The following is a 26,265-nucleotide window of genomic DNA, read 5'->3' as shown; positions in this document are numbered from 1 at the left end:
CAGCTACCTGCTTGGGTCTCTCCCCCCGCTGAAGATTCTGAGGAGCCTGCTGGATCAGAAGGGAGGATTCTTCAATTCAGGACAAGAATGGAGGCAGGAGCATGCTGGAACAAGAAGTCTCTGCACAGCGGTCGGTGTGGTAAGTATCGTGACGAGCAACTGGTTTTCACTTACACTGAACTACCTCTTCCTTTCGTAAGCAATACAGGCTGTTAGTAAAGGCTTTTCACTGTGAGATCCGAGCGATTAGTAGGCACACAAGACGTACATTGTAAGTTACAGCCTGGGAGCCCAAAGACCATACAAGGAAGGTGACGACTTAACACAGGGTTGTGACTGGAGCCAGATCATTTGCAGAGGACTACCGGGGGTTAAGGAGCAATCTAGCACTAGCCTCGGCAGAACCGAAGGTTTTTAAGCTGTGCCCTCTGACAAGCTCTGAAGGGGCAAGTCATGGAAGAAGCTTCTGTAGCTTGGCGAGCTTCCCACTGCAGTCTGAGGGCTGTTCCAATAACCACTGCAAATAACAGAAAACGGAGCTTATGGAATTACTGCCCGGAGCCCTTGCCAAGTTGGTCCTTAGGGACTAAGGTGACTAAAGGGTACAAGATACTTTTCTCTGATGCTTTTCAAGTTTCTGACATACTTTCAGCCAAGGACTTGCTGCCGCTGTGATTTATGTACGCAGTAACCCCCAGGTGCTCTCTTCCAGGTGCTTGCTCAGCCTCCACTTGGATCTGTGCACATTTCCTGGATCCACAACACCTTCTGACAAGAGTGCCACAGGTCTGCCACCCTGCTCCCAGGAACGTGAACTTCAGCTGCTTGAACAGAGACTTTGGCTTCACCTTCCTAAGGCCCAGACCTAAAGAAAGTTCTTTTCATTCCCTGCCACTTCCAACCAAGTGTTTTTGATGACAGAGTAGCACCGCTCTGTAACAAGATAGATCAGGTCAGCAGATAACTCCCCAATTACCTAGCAGCTGAATTAACAACTACTAAGACAGAGGCAAACGCCTGCTCATCATACAGATTCTTCTGAAGTATAGAACGTTCTTTGTGGTGTTGGAGCACAGATGCCAGCTTTGATTCACGGTAACTTCTTTAAATGAACCAATAATGGGTTATGGAAAACTAGAAGCTAGTTTCTGAAAACAGTTAAGTGCCTGAATTACTTTTTCAAAGCCTGACTAAATTATAAACAAAAGGCCATTTGGTCAGTAAGTGTTGTTAGTATGGTCAGAGACTTAACAGAGACAAGTTCTGCCCTTAAGACAGGGTTTGGTGCATTTCAATTAACATCTGAATGATTCACGCTTAATCACAGATAAATGGAGGGCAAGGGGGCCAAGCAGCTAGCTGGAAGACATATTAGTAGGCACTCTTAGCACTAACTTGAAAATTCAGTTGAGGAAATATCTTAAGTTGGAGCATAATGAAATTGGCAAGTAGAGAACCTAGGGCTCACAGAGACTGAAGGGATGCTAGAAGCCTGGCCAAAAAATAGAGGACTCTCAGGTCAAGTTCAGGGATCCAGACTGGAACAGATGTCTGCAAGAAGTACATCAGAAATGATTGAGGGGGCTAAACTTGCACAGAGGAGAAGGTCAGGCCTGGAGCAGCAGCAGGACCTTGAGACTGGGCCAGAAACACACAGTGAAAGTTGCTGAAAGCACTGGGAACCCCACCGTGTGAAAACTGGCTTTATTCTGACCGTGATGCCGCAAAACCACGCTCCATGTGCCAAGCCCACAGCTGCTCCTAGCGGTGCTTCCCGGTGCGATTGAAGCGCTTGTACAAGTAACGGATCCTCTTGTTAAGATTGTGATAGTCGTCTATAAACATCCGATCTCCCACCACCTGCTTCTTGCGGATGCACCTCTGCAGCTCATTACCCCGCCAGCCTCGCAGCCATCTGGGCCCCTGGATGAGGTTCTTCGGGTGGACGTGGAAGCCGCCTGAGGACAGGAAAGCGGAAAGGATGAAGCCGGAGGAGCCCCGGGGGGAGGCTGTTCCCAGAGCGGCCCGCCGCAGCCCCCCCCTCGCCACTGGAAGAGCCACTCGCTTGCAGATGGGTCCAGCCGCCCTCCCCTCCTGCCCCGGGGCCGCAGCGGGGGGGAGGGCGCGCCTATGCCTTACCCAGGATCCCCACGTTGTCGTAGACCCCGAACAAAGCCCGTTTTTCCGTCCACCGATCCACCTGCTTGGGCTTCGGCGGCTCCTTGATGCGGATGGGCCGGGTGAACCCTGCCAGGGGCGAGGAGATGGGCACGGGGAGACCGGGCCGTACAGGGCCGCAGCGCGCCCCGCCGCTGCCGCTGATCCTGCGCTCGGCGCGGAGCAGGGAGGCGGCCCGGCCCAGCAGGTCTCGCCCGGCAGCCTGCAGCACCGCCGCCATCGCGGTGACCCCGGGGACCGCCTCTTCTGGCCGCTGTGGCTGTCGGGAAGCGGAAGAACGGAAACGAGGCGCTAACGGTCCGAGAGTGAAAAGGGAGCCGGTGATTGGGCAGCGCCCTGGCGCGCGGCAGCGCTGCTGGCCGCTGATAGGCCCAGGCAAGGGGGTGGGGCCAGTGCGGCCGCGCGCGCTATTCGGAGCGGCGGCAGGGCAATGGCGGCGGCAACAGCCCGTGGGGCCGTGCCGGAGGCCGCCTGGGAGTTCCGCCTGCCCCTTAACCCCGCCGACCTGCGGCGGGACAGCGGCCCCGGCTGCTATGTTGTGCAGAGGGTGCTGCCCGCTAGCGAGCTGCCGCCCGCCCTCACAGGTAAGCGCTGCCCCCGGCCCGGCCTGGGCCTACTGGCGGGTCACGGCCGTGACCGCTGCCCCCCACCCCTCTCCGTGTTTCCCCGCAGCTTTCCGGAGCGCCTTCAAGGCGCACGGCGCATTGGCGGTGCTGCAGCACTTCGATTCCCTCTACAGCTTGCTCCAGTGAGTACCGAGCGCGGGGCTGGGGCCGAGGGGAGCGGGTGCAGGGGGGCTGTGGCAAGGCTGGGGCGCCGAGGCACTCGCGCCTCTCCCCGGGGGTGTTTATTCGCTCCCCTCAACGAACTGTGCTTGCCCTGCAGCTGCTTCCAAGCCGCAGAGACTGCTGTCAAGGAGGATGCCCTGGAGCTGATGATGTGTGGTGGGTATCCACTGTTCCTGGCTGAAGCAGAAGCACTAGAGAAGTCCCTCCCCTTTGGCAGCTCGGTGATGATATAAAGGCTAATGTGACTTGACCAGCTGGGTTGCACTCTCAGCCCATTCCAGTAATATGGGCCTGTAATCTTGGTGGACAATGCTGAGCTGTGCATGTTTGCTGTAAGGGCAGGCCGACAGAAAATCCCCTTCCCTGTGTCCCTGGAAAATACATCCTTGGGATGCATCAGCTCTGAGGGAGTATTTCTGTGAGCTGACACAGGGCTGTGGGGATAGGATGGGTCAGCGCATCCAAGGTTTGGGTTGCAGGGGGCAGCCCTTATTACAGCTGGCAAGATGTGAGCACGTCTTTGGTAATCTGATGGCTGCTTTAAGTCCTCGAAAGAGGGGATGGCTGAGGGGCCTTGAAAGGAGTTCTCATGACTTTCCACCTCTTTTCAGTGGTGTCCCATCATTCCAATGAACTTCCTGCCATCGTGCATGATTCTGGGCTGAGCCGTGTGGACTGTGCTGCTCACCTCAATGCTCTAAAGATGAACTGCTATTTGCTGACTGGCCTGGTGGATGCCTTTGAAACGGAAACTTGCAGGAATGCTTTGTTGGAGGTGAATCCTGGTGGGAAGGTAGGTGAGGGGACTCTGAGAAACCAAGTTGATAAAAGCAGAAAACATCTAAGCTTGCTATACTCTGTGGTATCTCTCATGTTATAGCTGGGTTTATTCAAACATGATGCCAGCAAGAGCAGTGTGTTACGTGGAGTACTGGTTATTTCTGTGAAACTGTATATGGTAAATGGCAAAAGGGACAATATGTGTCTAAACATCAGCAGATACTTGGGTACCCAGGCCTCTCTGGTTCACTCTTCAGTGTTTGGCTAGTACTTTGTGTGCCAGTATTTTCTCACGAGTCCCTTTCTGTGGTCAGAGGTAACGGCAACAGTCATTTGATGCAGATGCGTGAACTTCTCATACATCTTGCAGTGGGTCTTTTAGTGCTGTAGAACATGACAGTCATCTGCTTTTTTGAGGGAAACCGGGTGGTGATGGTGTTTTTTCTGCTGTCAAGCTGCTGGTTTATCGTGTTGTGTAATCTGCTTTCTAGAACAAGAAGAACCGTACCAAGACCTCTGGATCCTTCTGGGAAGAGGAGAGGGAGCCGGTCTTACGGCTGCTCACACAGCTGCTGCAGCTGGATCTCCATCAGCTTTGGGGTGGTTCAGCAGTGGATGAAAAATTTGTCAGGTATGGGGTGAAGTGGATGTAGAGGTGGGATGAGTGACTGGTTTTCTGGAAGGGAGGGTTAAATGTTAAATCTGCCAGTGATGTGGTATTACAGCTCTCTGCAGAGTGCAGATTGCTGGGTAACTGAGGAAACCATCTTGAGGCAAAAGCAATGTGTTTAAGAACCACTTACTTTTCTCGTGTAGGCCTCTCAAATTCAGGTGATGTTTGCTCAGATTTTTTAAGGATACTGGAGAATCTCTCTGGTTTGAAAGAAACGTTTGCCTGCTGTAGTGTGCTAGAATGATGTTGGTGCAAGTTGTGATAGTGAGGTTCACTCTCTTCTGTGGCTTTAGCTTGATGACAGGAAGCTGTTACCACATCCTGGAGAATCCAAGCATCGGTCTTCAGAAGTACCGGGCCACACGGGAGGCTGTGACACATCTGCTTGCTGCAGTCCTGACTCACTATGATCACATGTTCAGTGAGTTCCTGCTCTTTTGCCTTCTTCCTGAAGCCATTCTCAGTTACTGTCCCTGATCTCTTTCTTCTCACATGTGAAAGGTGCTATTGTGAAGATCACGCAGATGCTGCAGCACTTTGAACATGTAGCCCCAGTGTTTGCACAGGCCGTGAGCCTCTGGGCCACAGAGTATGGTCTGAAAAGCCTGGTGGGTGAATTGCTAAGGTGAGAAAAATACCCTGAGGCTTGTCCTTCCCTCCCTGGCTACTTGGGGCACCCTATTCCTTGTTTCATCTTTCTATGCAGGGAAATCGGACAGAAATTTCCACAGGATCTGGCTCATGATACTTCAGGAGTCAAGGGTTATGCTACCTTTATAACTGAACTGGCTGAACAGATTCCAGCTCTGGTGCTGGCCAACATGAGTGTTCTCCTGCATCTCTTGAATGGAGAGGTACATTACTGCAATATTGTCTGTCTAGAGAAGTCAGGGGGTGGAGGTGCTGTTAACCAGCTTTTTCTGCCTGAAAAACCCAACCCTCTTTCACAGACATCAAGTAGCCAAAACCTGCTGTTTGGAATAGGTTCTGCCCTTACCTAAAAGATGCAAAGGAAATGGAAACCATGACATCTACTGTCTGGTTGTCACTCTCAGATATCAGAGACTGCTTACTGGTCTAAGATCCCAGCTGTTGTCCCTTGTTCTTCAGTACTTAATGAGTTTGTCATTGTGTTACCTTTTCTTAAGCTGCCCTTTAAAGCTTTAAGTGTTTCTTGTATCAGTTCTTGGCTTCTGTGGACTTAGTTGGATAGCAGGGTTGAATTACTCTGTCTTCCAGGCACAATCATGTTCACCCAAGGTTAATACAAAGTCCATAATGGAGAAATTCACTTAAGGCTGAGAGCCTGGGACTTGGAAGGCCCACACTTTGGGCTGTCCTTCCTCTGGGCATATCAAGTTGTGTCTTTTTGTCTGTTCCTGGTTCAACAGCTTTTCTTTTTGCAGAGTTATATGATGCGAAATGCCATTCTGGCGGCTATGGCAGAAGTGCTGGTGCGGGTGCTGAATGGTGACCAGCTGGAGGAAGCTGCCCGTGGTACTCGGGACAAGTTTCTGAGTATGCTGCGGTCCCATATCTGTGACATCCATGGCTTTGTGCGCAGCCGCGTGCTGCAGCTTTTCACTCGAATCGTTCAGTGCAGGGTACGTGTGCTAGGGAATTGGCTTCACATCACTCATCCCTTCCCCTGTTGTTTTCTAAAGGTATTTTTGTTATCCTGGTCTTTGTTTGCAGAGACTGAAGTTTAACAGAGAAAGGCATTGTCTCTGTGTGCTGGGGTGTCTGTAGTTCCTTTTTGCCAAGAGACCAAAGACCCTAGGGACAAGGGAACTGGGGAACAGAAATTAAATGCTGGTCTTTGTTACTGGAATAGAACAGAAGGAAGAGCACAGTATGCAAGTTCTTTTTGGACATTGATATGGGAAAACATCACCCTTGGTAGATATACTAAGACTCAACAGGACCCTGGATAACCCAAGTCTTTGCTTACAACAGGGCTTGGATCAGAAGATAATCAGAGGTCCCTTCAGACCCAGACTACTTTTCTATAAGTCTAGAATCTCTGCCTTTTAGTACATTAATACATCTGCAGTAAAATAACTTTTTCTGGGCCTCTAGGCCTTCTCAATAACTTTGTCTATGCTCTCACTGTGTGATAGGTCCTGCCTTTGACTCAGTTTCAGTCTGTGGTATCAGTGGCTGTTGGGCGTCTCAAAGACAAATCTGTGATGGTAGTTAAAAATGCAATCCAGCTCCTGGCTGCATTTCTGTCCAACAATCCCTTCTCCTGCAAGGTAATTCCCACCAGTATGATGAGTATGCTAGATATCTGTTTGCAGGCTGAATATCTGCAGTGTGCTATAGCCTTCCTGTGTCTTGTGGGAGGGACAAAATAGCCTTTGACTCTGCAGGTGGGAGCTTTCTGGTTTTCCCAGGTTCAGATCTTGCTTCCTCTGGCTCTTCCCTCACTTGGTGTAATGGTGAAGGTGTGCTGAAGGCCAGGAGGGATGCCTTTGATTGTGGAAAAACCTGCAGCGGTTTGATTTGAATCCACTGTGGGGTTTCTTTCCTTTTGATCAGAATTAGTCTCTTAGAACATTCTGCACAGAGCTGTAGCTTTTTGTGTTTAGCTGCACCTGCTCCTGAGCTCCTGAGCCTCAGACTGATGATTTACAGGAGTTCCCATTCTAGGGTGATGTCCAGAGTCTGCTATTCCAGTTTCCAAAAACAGGGTTATCTGAGGGGATTGACAACTTCAAGCGGGCAGTGGATGAGAAAGAGTTCTAACATTTCAGAAAAAGGAGGGTGAGTAACATACTTCTCTTTCTGGCATCTTCAGCTAAGCTGTACCGACTTGACTGAGGCACTGAAGAAAGAGGTGCAGAAGCTGCAAGAAATGAGGGACCGTGACAGATCCACAGCAGGTAGTTTCCCTTCTTCTTCTTTCCCCTTCCCAGGCCATACCAGAGTTTATTTTTCCTCATCTTAAATTTGCTCCCAGGTTCTGGTGACTTTTGTCTCAGTTCTTGACTCGTGTGAGATGGTGAGGCCGGATAACTGGGATTAATCTCACAGCAGATTTTCAGATTTTCATACAGTAGTATTATAAAAGGACCATGTCAGTGTCCGTATCTAGATCAACAGTCCATTTAGCTAAATATCCTATTTTCAGCATAAGAACTGAACACCCTCTCAGGCTTCCATTTTCAGCTTTCAGTTTTCCATTCAAGTACTGCTTAAGCCATAATTTTGGTTGGGCAGATGTTAATTTTAAATTGATTAGCCTTGGACCTGGTGCTGTCTACAAAATAATAAATATCCAATGACGGTTCTCTCTTACCTGTCATTTTTTTACCCTCAGTGGTTGGTTTATTGCTGGGGGGGGGGGCGGTATGCCAAAGAGTTATAGTTTATTCTTACTTCAGTCTGGGTGGGATCGATGAGAATAGTGTCTTCCAGGGCTGGCGGGGGAGAAGAAAAGTGGAATTCCTAACTTTCAGATGAGTTTCTCTTCCCATTTAGGGTGTCATTTGAGTCTCTGTATTCTTCATTCCCTCTTTTGTGTTGGGTTTTTGGTTTTTTTATAACAGCTGCAGTGATCACCTCTGAGGAAGAGTGGGAAGCAATGCTGCCAGAAGTTAGGGCTGCCACACAGCAGCTCTTTCAACCACTGCAGGAAGGGGAAGAGGAGGTGCTGGAAGTTGGGGAAACAGTGGAGAGTACATCAGAGCAAATCACTGGGCTGCTGAGGAAGCTGAATTACAAGTAAGAAGGCTCTGTAGTTTGACAGTGTTCATCCCACAGGCTGTGTTTGTCCCTTGTTCTCTGTTAAAGAAAGGTTTGAGCTCCAGGGTAGAGGGATGATTTCCAGTAACATTACTCTGTAGGAAGAGATTGACGTGGGCACTCGGCACAAGATGCTGACAGGAGCTGCTTCCCCAGTTGTTCAGGGCAAAGTTGGATGGTTTCCCTTGCGTTCTGCCCTGACGGGTTGCTGATGTTCTTATGGGCGGTGTCGTTGTCCAGGAGTGCAGCCCGCCTTACGCAGAAGGCCCTGTGTCACTTCCAGGGGAAGGAGCCCTTCAGCGGCCCCGCAGAGGAAAGTGAGGAGGCAACAATCCTGAGTGTTCTGAAGAGACTTTACACAGGTAACTGCTTCGGATCAATCTGTCTCTTCCCTAAGTCCAAGCTGATGCCATAGTTAGGCCAAAAGGCTCTGGAATGCCCTGGCCCTCCTTCTGACCTGTGGGGCTCAGTCTGTGTGTACTTGACAGCTCATAGAGCTGTGCATCTCCGGATCATCCACTCATCCAGTGGCCTGGCATTTTTGCTGGATTGGATTAGTCCTGTTATTTCATTTCTGGTCAAAAAAGTTCTGTGTTCCCAGTAGAAGTGCATTTCTGATGCTTTAATTCACATAGTATCTGCTGAGAGGAGTGTAGTGTTATCCACACGCCCGCTTCTGTCCTGCCTGAATTTGTCAGGAGTTCTGCTTCCTGAACAGGTGGTGGCACATAATGCTTACCCTCTGCAGCTTTGACCAAGTATCAGGTTCAAGCAACCTCTTGCTTATCTCGAAGCCTCTAGGCATATTTTTAGGACTTCACATTCTTTGTCTTTGCTGTTCGTTTCAGGATAAGGTTTCCTAGCCAATCTCCTTGAGCTGATTTCTATCAAAACTGTATCATCTAAAAATATTTATAGCCTTGTCAATTCTCCACACTTCTGCAAACTTTGCTAGGGAGTAGCAGCGTTTGCCTTCTCCCTACTCTGCCCTGATTCCCTTTCAGGGCCTCATCCATCTTTGGGGGGATGCCAAGTTCAGATTAACCCCTTCAGCATTTTAGTGGAGTTTACCCCAGCTGGACCATGACTTTCTCCACCACTGTATTAAGTTGGCATTTCTATGGTGCATCACACTGTAGTACTGGAACTTGCTCTACAGCATGCTGAGATTTTGTCTTTGTAGCCAAGTCTGATGGCAGAATTTGGATTTTTGTCTCCTGGCTCTTGGAAGGGGTCACTTATGGAGTGGAGGGAGAAGTGTTAAGATGCTCTGAACTGTGCCTGTTTCCCTTATACCTTACATACTGCTCACCAGCGGGTGTTTGTGCTGTGCAGGTTCTTGCCCAGGTGAGAACAGTGAGGATTCTCCACGTGGCAGCAGCTCTCCTCAGGCTGAAGAAGTTGTGCCGGACAAGCAGCCTCAAACAGAGCTGGCCAAACAGGAGATGTTGGTGCAATACCTGCAAGATGCTTACAACTTTTCAGTGAAAATCACAGAAGCCCTGAGCCTGATCAGCAAGATGATGCATGAAAACTCTATCTCAGGTGTGTCAAATAACCATGGGGTCCTTTCTCCCCCGTTCAGCATTTCGAGAGCTTTCCCCTTGCTAGAGGGGAGACACGGCAGCGGTGGAGCTCCAGGGGAAGGGGGCAAGTTTGGAGGAGCTGCTTTTCACTGAGCAGATGTTAGAGGCACTTCCAGGATATCGGAAAAGCAAGCACCGGGGTTGTGTTAGGGCATGGATGGGCTTTTTAGGAATCCATGTTTTAAATATCAAGGTTGAAAATAGTTTTACAAGCCAGGTGACCAAAATTACTTTATTTATGGAAGCTCCCCTGCCTCCCATGGGAGGGGATGTGTGTTCATCGTCTCAGCTGAGGTTCTCCCAAAGTAAGCACGGCCAGTGAAGCTGTCCTGTTACCTGCTTTGTGTCCTGATGCAGCTTCAGCTGTTATGCTGGCCGCAAGAAGGGAACTGAGCAGCCTGTCTTGTCCACCTCACCTTTCCTTAAACTTGATATGCTGTAGCTAAAAGCGATCCTGATCAACAGGTTCTGTGGCCTGGTCCTCTTCAGTGCTGTCACGAAAAGTGGTGATGAGTAGGCCTTTGAGTTAATTCAGCTATTCCTATTTAATATTAGAACTACTGTATTCAGTTAGACTTTTTTTGAAGTGCTTATCATAAATCAGCACCTCTGAGGACACAGAGGGGTGCAGCTCTCTCCTCTCCCATCCTCCCTGGTCCATCTGCTTGCCAGCCACTTGCATAGCTCTGGGGTACAAACAGGTCTGAGCACTACAGCACCCTAGCTTCTTGCACACACTTTGGAGGTTTCACCTGTATTAAGGACTCATGTGTTAGCTGTGATAAGCATCTGGGCTTTCCCAGCCAGTTTGGATGTCATTAGCTGTTTGCGCACGCAAAAATGAACTTTTGAGTTCAGTGTCTTTACAGGTCATTTGAATTTCAAGGCTGAGTGTGTGCCCCTCACCTGATGCTTAAACACCTGGGGTTTGGTTTATTTTTTTCATGGCTGTGCAGATTTTACTGGCTTTCCACCTCCCTGTTGTCCCGTGCTGTAGTGTAAGGAAGGCACACTGAGTGTCTGAACAGCTGGGACATTTTGAGACATTGTCTCCAGTTGGAGATGGTGTGCTGCTGGGTGAGGGGGTGGTAGTAAGGGATGTGCTCAGATTTAGATTTCTTTTTTAATTAAAGATTTAAGATTCGAAGATTTAATTTTATTTTCTATGTTGAAAATATGTATCTTCTGGTGTGGCTAGAGACAGGAGAAGCATACCAGCTTCTCTGATAGGGGGTCTTTATTCAGATCTATAAGTTGAAGGCTTATTCTGGTGTAAGCTCCCACTAAACCAGGGGTCAGACTCTATGAACTGTTCATTGTACAGTCCCTCTGATCATTACTGTGGCTCTCTTGTGAATGCTCTCCAAATTAATGTTTTTTCTTGTCTTATGAGCAGAAGACAAGTATATTTCAGGAGTACTCAAGCTGGAATCAAAAGCATTGTTCATTACCCCATTTATGCATCAAGTAACTTGATTTCTCTTGTTACAGCATTGCACTGGGACTTAGGTTCAGGTGCTCATCTGCTGTGACTATGAGATTTTTTTTCTTCCTGTCTCCCAGAAGAGAATTTTATTCTTTCTCAAATGTGGCGTCTGTGCTCTTCTAAATGTGTCAGATTAGATTTGGTTGTAATACTGTTAACCTGTACCTGTTTCCTCCGGGACATCTACATCTTTTTAATAGTAGCCCTGTTCTGACTTGAGCCCTCTGCAGACAGTAGCAGTGATCTTAGATGCTTGTAGGGCTTGCTGTGAGAGCAGTATGCCTATGAATTTGTTTTAATGGCCTCTCTGGTAGGGTATAGGAACGAGCCACACTAATGCAACTGTTCTTTCCTCTGCAGTGGTGCAGGAATCCATTGAGTTCCTTGTGACAGCCTCACAGTTTGGTGTGCCCCAGGCAGTGCTTGGAGTCCGCAGGATGCTCCCCCTCATATGGTCAAAAGAGCCTGGTGTTAAGGAGGCCGTGCTGGATGCCTACAGACGGCTCTACCTGAGCCCCAGCGGCAAGTCAGAGAGGTATGGCCCTTCCTAATCAGAAGAGGGTTTTTTCTCCACGCAGCTCAATTCTTCTTTTGGGGAGCCGTTGGGAATGGGTTATGGGCAGGAAGAGAAATCAAAGTTGCCACCCTTCATGCTGAGCTGAAATGTAAGGTTATGTAGCTGAGTATCCCAGTCTTCCTGTGGCACCTACCACTGAGCTTCCACTCTTGGTTTGTTGTAGTGTCCATGTGTAGGAAATTCATGCAGCAAAACTCTGTCTGAGGCCTTACAGAAGGAGAAGCTGAGAATTATTTTAAATTGAACTGTTATCAGGCACTGACACCTAACCATCTCATAAATTCACTCATACAAAGCACTGCACCAAGATATGTGTGCCCAAATGATCTGGGTAGGGTCTCTACAGAGAACAAGGGGTGCCTGTCTTCTCAGCAGGGTTCTTGTTTGGCAACAATTAAGTGAATAGTTTAGATGGCTATTTCAGCCCCTTTGGGAGTCAGCTGTTGTTATGGAGTCATCCCATGTCCAAGAGTCTTGCTCACTTCACCTTCTGTGGGCAAAGTTGTTGCTCAGTGTTCCCCTGGTTTGGGTTTCTTATGGCTGTCGTCACTCCTCCTGTTGGGATAACGAGAGGAATGGCATACAGTGTGGGCTGAAGCTGGAGCTGTCTGGCTGACGCCAGGGCTCAGGTCTTTTGCTGACAGGGTATGCGTGCTGTGGCCTTATCTGAGTGTAGGCGTTCTGCTTCTGGTGTACACAACGCATTCCTCAGTGTTTACTGGTTTTCTTTCTGTCAGTTTTGTCCTTGATTTTTTTTCAACATACACTGTTTCTTTATCCCTCACACTATACAACGTTAGTAGTTATTATTGTCATCTGGGTGCTTTCACACACATTTCAATTTGTATTTCATTCAGACTGATGTTAAACCTCTTTGTAACAAATCTCTACATGTGGCAGGTGAGAGGATGTTAATGGGGTCTTTGCTGATCCTTATTCAGGATTTGGGGTTGGGAGCTGAGTACTGTTTGAATGCTTTTTTCTTCCACGCTAGAGAGGAGCTGTGTGTCCTCTTTGTTAGCTCTTCTTTCTTAGCGCCTGTTGGGTACACATGCACTAAGTAAGTGTGATCCCTGGTGAGATGCACCATACTTCACCCTCATATGTACCATCAGGGCAACACAAAGTATCCACTGCTGCTTATTTCTTCTTGATAGTATTGCCTGGAGACGACTCTCCTGCAGTTTGAGCTCTGGCCTTATTTGTTCACAGAGAGTTTCAGTTTCTTGTGTTCTAGGGAAAACAGTAATTTGACTTGTAGTTGAGAGCAAACTGGGAAGTGGCTGGTGGGTGCCTCTTGTTGAGTCTTTGAGCACAGCTAGGAGCAGCAGTGCACAAGGCAGTGGACTTCTGAGCCCGTGGCGTGCTCATTGGAACTTAAGCTGGGTGACCTGGAGGATTCCAGCTTGTGGAGGGGGAAGTCTCCAGGGATCAGCTCTATTATCTAACAGATGTCCTTGGCTCTCTGAATAGCAGAATAGAAGCAGAATAAAAAAACTTTTTCTTTACCTTTAACTTTTTAAATTATTATTTAATTTCATTTTATTTTATTTTATTTTATTTTTCCCCCTTCAAAGGGCCAGAGCTCAGAGCCTGGTGCATTCTTTATCTCTCATCATGGCGGATGCATCACTAGGAACGATACAGTGCTTAGAAGAAATAGTGAGTACTTGCCTGGGTTTGGATTATGTTTGTGATCTTAATGTCTGTTACATTAAAATGGTAGGCATTGCAGTTAATGTCTTTGTTGGTTTGAAGTCCATCTTCCTCTGCCTCTCCCTACTTGTTTTATTGCGTTTCTTTTCCAGATTTCAGAGTTTGTGCAGAAAGATGAAATAAACCCTGCTGTGATCCAGCTGCTTTGGGAACGATTCACAGAAAAATCTCAGTGCTCGCCACTAGAACAACGTGCTGCTGTGATCCTGCTGGGGATGATGGCACGGTGAGCCGTGGGCCTGTGGTGTGGGAGGGTTATGTGAGTGGGAGGATGTACAGGGAGTCAATTTTTATCGAAGAACTGCAGGTGCTGCATCAGGTGACCCTTTTGTATGCAGCTTCAAAAACAGTAGCCCTGTCATGGGGTAACGAGGCCTGGAATTAAACATAGTTGTGCTGGGTCCCACCAGCACGGTCTCTGAATGAGTATGACAACATACTTTCTCTGTATTCTGAATGTCCACCCCTTCTCAGAGCTCGCCGTGCCACAGCTCTGCAGCTTTGTGTTTGGATAAGAGCAGCAATAAGCTGCTGAGTAGAGATGTCTGGAGCCTGTAGCATGAGGGAGGGAAATGAGTCCGCTTCCCTTTCTGGAGGCAAAAAGAGTGTAATTGCACTGTAAGGTTTTAATTTCTTCAGTAACCCTTTGGTATTTAGCTTACCTGCTGATTTCTTCTTGCTCTTCCTACTTCAGTTCTTAATCAGTCAAAACTAGGCCTGTGTAATGATAATCCCAAAGTTCTTGGCTCTAGAGCTGGGAGCTGTTCCTGGGGCTCACAGCCAATTCTGCAATTTGACAATTAGATATTCCTTCCAAGGTATTTCTACCACCCCGTTCCATGTGCTTGTGGCAGAATTGTAGACATCTCAAAATTAATATCCTTCCCTAAAATCATGGGATTGAATTCTTTAGGCTTCTGAGATATCCCGTGAGACCCTATGTTGAGTCCATGGCGGGGGGATGAAATAATAGCATTGCCCTTCACAAATCTGCTAAGGGCGGTGATTTTGCTTTTATCCTGAAGGGGCCCCGTTATAAACTTTTTAGATCCTCCTTTTAAATACATTCAATTCTGTTCTTCACTTCTTCACCCAGTTAATTTTATATTCCTCAGATCAAGCCTGGTCTGAGGAATATACAATTCTACCTTTCATAGGTAGAAAGAAGAGCGGGGATGTGGGCATGGGCTTTGGAGTTGGGGTGGTTTTGTGTTGTTTTGTTTTGCACAGTAGGGGAGGAAGTGGCACGTGTCACCGGTCCTGAGCTGCTGGACTCTTTTCTGTTTTGCAACATTTTTCTTTGTCTTGCCCTTTTAAGTTCTTCTTCTTTCTGATAAGAAAAAGGAATCAAGAATCTTATTTCTTTGTAAAGAGACAGTGTGTCCAGTGTTCACTTTGGAGAACTTAATCTCATAGTGGAGTGAGGATTTTACAGGCTTCTGTGGAATATTGCTTGATTTGGGGTTTTTTTTCCTTCCCTCCTCTTACTCAAACCACTGCCTTCTGTAAAGCACAAGGAGTATTTCTCTTGGTTATCCATACTTCTGTAAACTTTCAGCACCAACTCACGTAACATCCCCATCGCTTCCATTCCATAGAGGGAAGCCAGAGATCATAGGTAGCAACCTGGACGTCTTGGTGACAGTAGGGCTGTCTGAGAAGGTATGTGAAGACTATCGCCTTGCTCAAGAAGTATGCAACGCCATCTCCAAACTTGCCAGTAAGGTAAAACTCTTCAGTTTCTTCTTGAGCTCATCCAGAAAGAGAGTTATCCAGAAACAAAGAAGGGGGGCAAATGGTTTGTATTGAGAAGAGAGAGAAGTGATTAAATTTTTACCAACTGTGAAATTAAGTAGGTTGAGACCATTCATCAGCACTGTCTGGAAAGCTTAGCACACATCAGTGAACATGTAATAAAAGAATTTTCATGAGGCAACAGGCTGAATTCAATTAGTAAAGAGTTCATTGCACAAAAAAATCTGTTTTCCTTTCAATTTTCTTCCTCAGACTCCCAGTTCTAAACTGATTTGTGTTTCCTCAACCATGAAGCCCTTTCCTCTACTGATGTTTTCTGGTGTTGTGATTCTTTTGCTCTCCCTATTAACTGATATTTGGGAGTTGTCAGCTGTACAGCTGAATATAAAACATGAAGTGTTTTCAAACCTGTCCCTCTTGTACTTAAAACAACATGATGGTCCACAGCATCTTGGTCTGGGGGAAAACTTTATACGTTTTTTTTTTGGTTTTTTTTTTTTTTTCTTAAATGCACTTGGGGGTAAAAAAAACCCTCTGTGTTTTTTTGACTCAAGCATTTAGGGTTTTAGTTCAGGAGTTCCTGCATAAAAGCAGCCCTCTTTCACACAGCACCATCACTGTGTGTTTGCCCCTTCCACTGAGGATGTTACTGCAGGACCTTCATGAATTAATACATATCACAACATTCTTAATCATTCTGAAGACAGTTGTAATTCAGTTTTAGCTTGGCTTAACTCTGCAGTAAAGTTTGTCTACACTTCAGACCCTTCTCACATACACTTGAATGACTGTGGTAGCTCTTCCTCCCTATCACCCCACACGCACAGAAATTCAGTACAGAGAGTAGGATTGTAGTGAACTGAGAGATTCTGTTTCCGGCTACTGAAAGCTGGTAAATCCTCAGGTAGTGGCTTGTTTTGGTCAAGTGTATCTTGATCAGGCAGATACAGATGTGCTGGGATATCTCAGGCATTGTCGTACTTGGTTTAGTAGTTCTCTGGGTTATCTTACTCCCAACCTAAAATGTGGTGGGACTGATACAGAGTCAGCCTAAGTGTGAGGTGATGTTGGGTCCAGAGCTATCCTCTGTCATTTCTGATGATGGTTCGCTTTTAAACAAAACCTGGAGTACCCCTAGGCAAGGGCATCTGATTGACGTACCGTTGGTAACCCTGAAGACGCTCTAAACATTTCCTTCATTGCTCATTGTGGAGAATGAGTAAATAATATCAGCTTTTAAAAGAGTCATTTTGAGATTTCAAGAGTTATTTTGATTTAAGGTGAAATAGTGGAACTGCCTGGGTTGGCCTGGGATTATCATTTGGCCAAGCATTAAATCCACCCAGTGTTTGCCACCATACCTTCAAAAGTGACAGTAATGTCCCTTCTGTGTGTTCAGTTGCAGAGCATACGGGCTGTCCCTGCCGTGGGCCTTGCGTGGCTTCGATTGGCATTGTGCATGTGGCAAGGTCCAGCACCAGGAAGGGCACGGGGGGATCTCTTATGTGGTAGGAGTAACTCATCTGCTCTCTCTGCAGCCAGCGCTGGAGCAGAGCAATGCACCATTTCGACTGCCACAGGACCACATGCTGTTTGCTTCCCTGAGTGAGACTCTGAGTAAAGGTGAGCCTGAGTCAGCAGTAGGTTTGGAGGGGGTGAAGCTGGGCTGTGAGGCAGCCTGTGCTGTCACTGTTACATGTGGTACACTGCTCTCTCTTCTCATCAGGCTTCGCCCAGCCAAGTGGTCACTGGATCCCCTTCATGGAGACAGCAGTAACGCTCATATACAAGCTAGCAGAAGGGGCAGGGGATATATGTGCTCACGTCTTGCAGATGTGTAGTCAGCAAGCTCTGGAGAAGCTGGAGGAGGCTGATGGGCAGAAAGCTGGTGAGGAAAAAATCTGGTGAAGGAAATCTGTACCCATGGTTTCTCATGCTGCGATTGGGTGGCCTAGAGTAACTGCAGGAGGAGCTGGGGGACTAGTTGGCGGTGTTGGTGTGGAAGGGTGCCAGTGCATGAAGGAGTCTGTGGAGCATGGAGGTGGGTTATACAGTGAAACTTGACAGTAACCAATGAGAGAAGAGGTCTAGATCACCACTGACCTGTAGTAATTTTTCTCCACTGGATCCAGGGGTTTCTCCCAACAGAGTCTCTGATGGTGCTGGCAGCCTCCCCACATTCATGCTGATGCACCTGCTGTCCCTTGTGGGACAGGTGGCACTGCAGCAGGTACAATATTTGGAAGTGTCAGTGAGCACAGAGCTACGCAGACGACGATGCCTCAGAGAGGAGAAGTCCAAGAAGCATTCTGACAGCAGCATGAAGAAGCAGAGGCCCTTGGTGAGAACTGAGGTGTTTTTTTCCTATGGGCAGCTCTTCTAGTGTCCCAGCTACTGCTATGGCAAACTTCTGGAGAATGCACTCCTGAGGATGCAGGAGGCCTGGGGTAACGTGTGCTTTGGGAATAGAAATGGGCATGTGTTGGCCAGGATTGACAGGGAGAGCTGAGGCCCTTGAACGATCCCATTCAATAGAACTCTCACATCAGTCTTGGGTTTTGAAGAGGCAAAATAGAGGGAATGAAGGGTGATGTCCTGGCCATGCTTATCTTCCTGCTTCAGGCAAATATTTCCGTCCCCCTCATCACTTCCTTTCTTACCAATGCAATCTTTTGCAATTGCTGCTGGTGGTGAAGAACACCCATTTGTGCCCTGAATTTTGGAAAAGGGCTTCTGGAACCTTGGTCCATAGGGTTTGAAGGTCCTATCCTTTCTCAGGTGGTAATGATGAAAGTTTAATAGTAACCTTCTTAATGGGATATGTATGATAGAAATACCATGTTTGGTTAGGGTTACCTTGCAACATTTTCCAGAGTGTAGTGAGGCTGACTTTCTAGGGTAAGAATAGAGAAAAATGTGCGTCCCTAGGTATCCAGCCTCTTGTAGATGCCTATACTGCTACGTGCAGAGAAATTTGTAGTTAGTTTCCTCATCCACCCTGCTTATCAGTGTCACAACCATTTACCAGACAGGAGGAGGTTACGATGAGATTTTCCAAGAAGCAGCAGTGGGATGCAGAGTTGGTCCTCACGCAACATGCACATCTCTCTTCTTCCCTTGTGTTGCTTTTGCCTTGCTTTGAGGTTTCCCATAATCTTACTCACAAGACCAGCAATTCAAAGTCTGCTTTGAACTTCGTGCTTTTAGGGTTTGCGTCTCCCTGAAGTTGTGCCAGACTCTGGCATTGATGCCAGGTGTGTCCTAGATCTGTCTCAACATACTAGCTTCAGGAGCTTCGGCTTTCTCTTTTTGTTGATGTTCTGTGACACATGGCCTGGCAAATCCTGGGGTACCCTGCACAGCTTCATTCAGTTCTCAGGGAAAAGTGGGTTATAGAATTCTTCATCAGTCTATTCTCAACTCTAGTCGTGCTGCTGGTAACCTGCATCCACCTCTCGCCTGAGAGAAGAGTACTTTGTGAGGGGAGGGGTTATTGTTGCCTGTCGTCGTCTTTACAGTCTTCCCTTCTGCACAGAGCACAGGAAATGAGACCACTATGGAGGAGGAGCTGGGCCTTGTGGGAGCCTCAGCGGATGACACTGAGGCCGAGCTCATCCGCAGTATTTGTGAGACAGAACTTCTAGATGGTGAGTGTGGCTGCCACCGAGGAGCACTGTCTGCCTGTGTGGAAGAACAGGTACAGTGGGTAACAGATCCAGAAAGAGGAAGGCTGTTTCCTTCAGAAGGAAACACTGTGATTTTTTTTTTTTTTTTTTTTTTTGTCTGGTGTCAGTTTCTACACAGGCTGTTTCTTTGCCTTTCTGGAAGTGTTTTTTTCAATGGTGAAAGTGAGTCAACAAATTTCTGTAGTTTTGCAGGAGTTCTGGGATAAACAGAGTAATTGTTCTTAGAGGGATGCACAAACAGCGCTCTCATACTTGCTGTCTTTATTCCCACTCTCTAGATAAGCACCTGCTCTCTGCCTTTGTTCCACTGGTGCTCAAAGTCTGCAAAAACCCTGGGCTCTACAGCGATCCGGCGCTCTCGGCTGCTGCAGCCCTAAGTCTTGGCAAAGTCTGTATGATCAGGTAATGGCTGGCTGTTCCGGTGCCTCTTCCCAGCCTTCCTGGTACTAAAGCACAAGCAAATGTTGCAACTCCTTTCCTGTGGAGAGAACAAACACAAAAGAGCGTTCTTAGATTTTCTTTTTTTTTGGTGTGTCTCTGTTCTCTGAGAGATGGAATTTTGGTATGAATGCCTTCTTTTCTGTACCCTGTCTCATCAGCTCTGAGTTCTGCAGCTCCCACCTGCGCCTGCTGTTAACAATGATGGAGAAGTCCACTCTGCCTGGTGTGAGATCCAACCTCATTATTGCAGCAGGAGATCTGGCCATCCGTTTCCCCAACGTGGTGGAGCCTTGGACATCACATCTCTGTGCCAGGTAATGCTACAGTCATTGCTGGAAGAACACAGGTGATGAGAGCTCTGGAAGGGTGACACTGGGCCTCCAGAAGGTGAGAATGACCCAGGAAACCAAATCTGAAGGTGTCAATGTAGAGAGACAAGAGACCTGGGCTGTAGAGTAGGCTGTCATGGGTACCAGTAGCTTAGAGATACTCGGCTGCTTTCTGCAGTAACTGTATGGTTCTGCCAGGTTGCGGGACCCCTGCCCAAGCGTGAGGCACACGGCTGGACTGGTGATGACTTACCTCATCCTCGAAGACATGATAAAGGTGAAGGGCCAAGTGAGCGAAATGGCAACTCTGCTTATAGACCCAGAGGAGGCAATCATGGGACTAGCTCACAACTTTTTCAGTGAACTCTCCAACAAGGCAAGTGGATGCTCACGGACCTTAGCTGACAAGAGTGGGGAGGGGCTGGTGGAAGCTGAGTCAATGATACCAGAGCTGAGTCCTGGAGAAGATGTGTTAGTGGTGCAGAGCAGCTGCCTGTCCCTCTGTGTTGCCTAGATGAGGGCAGATAAATGAAATTGTGCAACACAAGTTTTGTTTCAGCTGTGATGTTGCTGAATTTTACCTCATCCATTCGCATCAGAAGGCAGGTTCCAAACCGGTGCCTCATCCCTTTACTTTCTTGTGTGTGCCTGGTACAGGGCTGGGAACAGTTCTCTGCAGCTTACCTTGAGGCTTTACAGCAGAGTTCCCTGACCTTAGGGCTCAGGCAGTGCGCCATCTCTGAAACCTTTCAAAGTTGTTCTTGGCTGTGTGATGCTGAGACCCCTAAACTGAAGGAATTACAGCCCAGGCAGGTGAGAACAATAGCAGCGGTGCCCCCTGTACACCATCTGTTAAGCGTGAGTGCCGCCGTGGGCCCTTCAGAGTCTGAGGTTTGCTGCCTGAGCAGCTGCAGTGGTACAGGAGCTTGCGCCACTAAAAGCAGAGCCAGCCGCCTGGCCGCACTAATTCCTGTCTCTGCAGCGCCTGTGACAAACCCTGTCAAAGCCGTGGGAAGGGGGGTCTGGACGGGCCTCTCCAGGCCAGGCGGGAGGCCGTTCCTTGAGCTGAACTGCTGTGTGTTTCCTTTATCAGGAAGCTTTTTTGTTGGGTTGTGACGCGGCTGGAAAGCGAAGAAACTGCATCCAGGTCTGCCAAAGAGCAGAGCTGTCGCAAACCAAGGGTTGCAGTTGTTGTTAGCTTGGCAATTGGTTATTTTCCCCCTTAGCTTCAGCCAAGTAGTTCTGGATGGGTTTGGCTGGCTGTGTACAGCTAATTTCAAAAAGCTGATGGTTTTGGTCAGTAGATTTGGGGCGGGGAGAAGGGAGGTAGCTTTAAGTGGGCAGGTTATCTGGCTTGACTTAAGCTGTCCTTTGTAATTCTGTATCTCATGTAGAACCCTGTATTCTGCACAGGATAACGCCATCTATAACCTGCTTCCAGACATCATCAGTCACCTCTCAGATCCGAACTGCGGCATAGAGGAGGAACCCTTCCACACCATTATGAGGTATTCTAGGGTTCAAGAAATCTCTTTTGACTAGGACTATGTTTATGCAAAGGGGGTTGAGATCCAGGGAAGAGAAACCACAGTGAGTTACACAACACGCTTTTTCAGTTGTTCTTGATCTGATTTTTTCAGTCTGTATCTGAAATGGAGTCATCCTGAGAGGAATCGGTTCTAAAGCCACCTAGCTGGGGGTGAGGAGAAGCTCCACAGAGTTTCTACTAGCTCGTTCACTCTAGAAAAGGAAAACAGTTGGGTTTATGCGTGGAAACATGGATATGCAACATGGGACAACACAACAGATTTTAAAGACTCTGCTGCCTTTGTCATTTTGGTGGCCTACTGGATTTTTTTGTAAGCAATTTTAGTAAAGCTGTAGTTAAAGTAACAGGTTTGGGTTTGCTGCTTTGGTTTGGGTTTGGGTTTTTTGTTTTGGCCTTTTTTTCCCCATGAAACCTTACTCCATAGTATAGAGACATATTGAAATAGTTCAGTCTGAGGGTATTGGTTGCTCATAGACAGCACAAAAAATTTCTTTAGTGGTAAATTATAGAAATTTTCCTCTTATATCTGAAACGTAAACATATGAGGGTTTTTCTGAGTTGCCTGAATCCCTGTGGATTACAGACGGGACTGCTGGACAAAACAAGAGTATTTCTGTTGCTGAAGAGGAGACCAATAAAATCTCCAGTGACTTTTTTTTTTCCAACTACTCTTTCCATCCACTGGCTATTTTAGTGGTCACGTTATTTCTGGTTTACAGATAGGGAAGCATTGGTAGTGCTGATGAGACCTTACCTGGAATGCTGCCATAGTTCTGGTCATATAAGTTAAAGAAAGATGAATTGATGCTGGAACAAATGCAAAGAAAGGACTCCTGAGGATATGGTCTCTGTCCCATATCTTAAGAACGAAGCTTGGTGTAGTGGTTGTAGACATACCAAGGACTGAATGAGGATGCGCCTAGAGCAGCTGCATTGAGTCCAGTGCAGCCTGACTGAGCTTAAGTTAACAGAAGTGTTGGTACAAGAAAAAGGGCAGCCAGCAGGACCTTCTTAATACATAGAAGTTACTCAATGATTTCTGTGAGGACATCATGCAGAATGCAGAAGTACTTAACTGTGTTGAAGACTATGTCTCTATTCCTCAAGAAACTAAAAAAAACATGATCAGGTTAGTGGTTAAGTTTTTTTGTTCCCACTTCAGTGCAAAGTAACACTCACTTTTGCATTGATTCAAAATAGAGCAGCGTACCTTCAGCAAATTAGTAACAGAGAAGTCACAAGAACAGTTTTGAAGGGGAAAAAAAGTAGTGCGTGCCACCCCACTCCTCTCAAGGCCTGCTTGTCAGACATGGTAGTCTGCCAGGGCAACGTGTGAAGGGAGGAGGTTGTCTGGAGGTGTTGCACGCTCTTAAAACTGGATGGAAGGAGCAGATCAGAAGTCATCGGTGCAGCCTTTTCAGCATCCCTCCGCCTCAGACCCTGCACAGCCATTAGCACTTCTTACTCCAGACCTTCAAGGGTCTTTGCGTGAGCTGGATTTCTTAGTTTCATCCTAGGCAGGTGCTATTACACAAACATGCAGTTTTAATTGTATGTTTTGTCCTAGCAGCTGTCCCCCAACAGGGTCTGTGATTAGTATTTTAAATATGTACATATGCCTGTAGCTTCTCCTAAACTAAGTCTGAGGCACGCAGAGCTCTCTCATCATCTTTGGATGGCCACCCAGCTGATCACTGGATAGGATAGCTGCAAACATCCCATAGTGTAGGCAGAAATGTGGTTTCCTCTCTGGGCTGTCAACTTTGCCTTTTTTTTTTTTTTTTTTTCTTCCTTTGCAGACATCTCTTCTCATACATTTCAAAAGACAAACAGAGAGAGAGCTTGGTGGAGAAACTTTGTCAGCGATTCCGGACTGTCAGGTGGGTTGTAATCCTCATTTTCCTGACAAGCAAATCTGCTTCTTAGGAACTGTTGGAAGAAACTACCTTGTATATGGTGGTTGTAACAGGTTCTCATCATATACTTCATGTGGCAAAGAGACAAATGCTGACATAACCTGGATTAGGTCCCTCTTTCTCCCCCTCCCCATCTTCCTCCTAAAAATACATGAATAAATATGTATAAGGATTCTTCTCTCATTACACTGTGACTGGCCCCTCTCCCTTCCCTCCTTTCTTAGGAAACAGTTTTATGACAATGTAGATCTGCAGTACAGCTGAGCAAGGAGACATCCCACGTGGGGGTTTTAGGCACCTTTGTGGTCCTTCTCCACAGGCTCTTCCCTTGCATCTCAGCTAAGAAATCAGATCAGCGTGTCCAGCTGAGGCGTTGGGGTCCCCCAGCACCCCTGTCCAGGGCGATCTCAACCATCTAGCTGGTACCGGCCTCTCCTTGCTCTGTGTGCGTGGGCTGCTCAGTACCAATTCTATGCCTGGGACTCTGATTTCTTATTCAAGGGCTTGTGCCGCCATAGGCTTAGGCCGCGCTTTGTCGGCGAGATGTGCGTGCCTTGCTCATGGTGCTGGTGGCAGAGCATACAGTGCAGGACCCACCCCACCACCCTGGGGTATGGTTTTGCTTCCTGGGTTTCGGGGGGGGGGTTGCTGTTGCTTCTTTCCCCCTGCTCCCCAAGCTGTAACTTCTCTGACGTTTTCTTTTTTTAGTCTCCTTTTCTAGGAAGAAAGGCAGTAGAAATTTATCTGCCTCTCTGTCATGTACTTTCAGTGACACCTTCGTTTTACCTTCCACTGAGTATGGCGCACCCTGCCTTCCTCCGTTCCTGTGATTTTTTTTCTTTCTCCATCGTTGTGTCTTTGCCCCTGAGGTTTAAGCTGTGCCTGCTTATCTTGGCCATTTGTACACAGTGCCTGGGCACGTGGCCTGTTCGGCTGCCTCAGGGAGTTGCATATTCCCCCGAAATATTTGGATTTTGCTTTCCGAGCTGGAGTGGAGAGTAGTCCCTCTCCAAAATTGCCTCCCAGGAACACTGGTGAGCTCTTCACATTTGTAAAAAAAAAATGTGCATGTGTAAGCCATGTCTAGCTTTGAATAAAAACGTCCTACTATTTCTCTACCACAAAGATGATCAGTTTAATGCATGCTAGTGGTAACGCTAGACCAAGACTCTCACTCCAGGCTAAAACAGGAGCTTAAAAAAAGACTGTGCAGCCGCCGTCACCTTATTCAGCATTTCTGGAGTTCTAAGCATAGCAACATGGCAGGTGTCGTTCAGACTGTGGATGTGGAACCAGCTGGGTGCTGCAGCCTTGTTCTCCATCTCTCTGTGTTTGGACAGTGCATTTGGAGAGACTGTGCAGGACAGACTTCTGGCCCTCTGCTGTGTGTGTATTAATAAGAGGGGCTTCACCCTAGCTCTTTGTCCTCCCATTCCATCACAGTGGGGTACATTAAGGATGTTAGTCTACTCCCCACTCCCTTTTTTCCCCCAGTGACTTTTGTTTTAAATTCAGTTGAAATGAGGCCCTTCAAGAGGAGTCCTCACCTCAGTGAGTGTATTTCTTCCTCATAGCCAGCAATAACTTCTGACACTTCTTAAGAGAGTGATTGTGTTCTTTAACAGTGAAGCCTTCTTGGTTTTGTGACATGTCAGATCAGTGTCTTCGATGGCACACAGTGGTGGCTGTGTGCGGTGTGGCACTGCACTCTGACCTGTAACAGAGCAGCCTGGATCTGATACTCCGCAGGGCTGAAGCACCTGCAGGAAATGCTTTATCCTCGCATGCTGTAGTTCTAGGTAGGACGTGCTCACCCGTACATACCCCTTTCCATCAGAGCTAATGGCAACCTTTGTCTTTCCCAGGACTGACCGTCAGTATCGGGATCTATCCTACTGCCTGACTCTGCTTCCCCTCTCGGAACAGGGCCTTCAGAAGCTGCACGACAACTTTGACTGCTTTGCAGACAAGCTCCAAGACCCAGCTGTCTACAGTTGTTTCCAAACTCTGCTGGCTCGATTCTCCAGAGCAGGCAGCAAACCTGAGATTAAAGTAAGGAGGGGGGGGCAAGTGTCCAGGCCAGGAAAACTATCGCTTTTGACATGCAGCGATTGGAAAGCCTTGCAGTTCTCCATTTTAAGCAGGCTACTCCTCACCCCCAACAATTTATCAGAGAACTTGATGGAAGTTCTGCTATGGATGTAATAATTCTCTGTCCCCACCTCTTTTTTTTTTTTTTTTTTTCCCCCCACTGTGTTCCATCTCCGTCAGGCTCTGGCTGAAGACCTGGAGCAGAAGCTGTCTGCCTCCCATAATCGAGGGCTGGATTCAGCAGTGACATACCAGGAAGGTAGTGCAACTCCAGTGACAGAGGCGACCAAGCAGAAACCCACAAGAAGTATGTTCCTTTCGTGAGACTGCAGCCTTCCCCCTCATCCTGCAGTCCAGCAGAGACACCTAGGGACTTTTCCTCACCCTTACAGACGGAGTGGCTGCTACCTTTCTCTCTTATTTTTTTGCTTTTTTGCTGGTTTGTTTTCTTGGCAGGCTCACGCCACCAGCCCCTGAGCACGGCCAACAGTGGTGAAGATTTTGTCACGCCTCATGCCTTCCAAAAACAGAAGTGTGCCCAAAAGCGCCGTCCGTGCAAAAAAGCTGTTATCACCTTCTCCAGTGATGAGGAGAGCAACTCTGAGGACGGTAAGCCTTTGTACATTGTGGTCAAAGGCAGAAAGTGGAAAAAGTCTATGGGTTTGGCCCAGTAGGGATGTGCCTTTGGAAGTGGGCAGGTGTGGAACACCGCCTGGGTTGCCTGTAGACTTCTGTGTTCAAGGCAGGTAAGTGCTGGTTATTGACACATTTTATTCCCTTTAGACCTATTGGCAGAATTAAGAGAGGAAGAAACCCCCACCAAAACAACTCCCATCACCAGATCTTCAGCGCGCCGGGCACGCCGAGGCGACCATCTGCCACTGTCTTTTGACTAAAAATATAATTCACTTTATGCCACAGTCGTCTTTTCTTGTCTGAGCTACCCCATAATATGACAGTGCTTTAA

At 47.6% G+C, this 26,265-nt stretch overlaps 2 protein-coding genes and 1 long non-coding RNA gene across 3 annotated transcripts; 2 read left to right on the top strand and 1 right to left on the bottom strand.

Moving 5' to 3' along the window:
- Positions 1 to 2: 2 nt before the first annotated feature.
- LOC308065301 lies at positions 3 to 1,284 on the top strand. The gene is made up of 2 exons (XR_013928735.1): positions 3 to 139; positions 713 to 1,284. It is a non-coding gene; the product is annotated as an uncharacterized lncRNA (long non-coding RNA).
- A 403-nt stretch (positions 1,285 to 1,687) lies between these two features.
- On the bottom strand, positions 1,688 to 2,441 carry MRPL51 (mitochondrial ribosomal protein L51). Its single transcript, XM_080391104.1, has 2 exons — positions 2,140 to 2,441; positions 1,688 to 1,958 (listed from the first exon to the last, which is right to left on the bottom strand). Exons 1-2 carry the CDS (start codon positions 2,396 to 2,398, stop codon positions 1,762 to 1,764), a joined length of 456 nt encoding a protein of 151 aa, XP_080247230.1. The 5' UTR covers positions 2,399 to 2,441; the 3' UTR covers positions 1,688 to 1,761.
- Positions 2,442 to 2,468: 27 nt separating this feature from the next.
- On the top strand, positions 2,469 to 26,218 carry NCAPD2 (non-SMC condensin I complex subunit D2). The gene is made up of 31 exons (XM_080391105.1): positions 2,469 to 2,762; positions 2,851 to 2,926; positions 3,064 to 3,122; positions 3,578 to 3,759; positions 4,238 to 4,377; positions 4,713 to 4,840; positions 4,921 to 5,044; positions 5,126 to 5,273; positions 5,826 to 6,023; positions 6,540 to 6,674; positions 7,220 to 7,304; positions 7,971 to 8,145; positions 8,407 to 8,528; positions 9,502 to 9,711; positions 11,599 to 11,773; positions 13,393 to 13,477; positions 13,624 to 13,757; positions 15,130 to 15,256; positions 16,825 to 16,909; positions 17,013 to 17,174; positions 17,419 to 17,627; positions 18,822 to 18,933; positions 19,251 to 19,374; positions 19,572 to 19,727; positions 19,941 to 20,118; positions 21,156 to 21,250; positions 23,091 to 23,171; positions 25,073 to 25,259; positions 25,479 to 25,605; positions 25,755 to 25,907; positions 26,082 to 26,218. Exons 1-31 carry the CDS (start codon positions 2,609 to 2,611, stop codon positions 26,192 to 26,194), a joined length of 4,239 nt encoding a protein of 1,412 aa, XP_080247231.1. The 5' UTR covers positions 2,469 to 2,608; the 3' UTR covers positions 26,195 to 26,218.
- Positions 26,219 to 26,265: the final 47 nt, after the last annotated feature.

Source organism: Falco punctatus (genome assembly GCF_963210335.1).
Source record: "Falco punctatus genome assembly, chromosome: 6".
NCBI classification, from domain to species: domain Eukaryota; kingdom Metazoa; phylum Chordata; class Aves; order Falconiformes; family Falconidae; genus Falco; species Falco punctatus.
The sequence above is the reverse complement of the archived record's forward strand: the minus strand, read 5'-3'. Positions and strand labels throughout refer to the sequence as shown.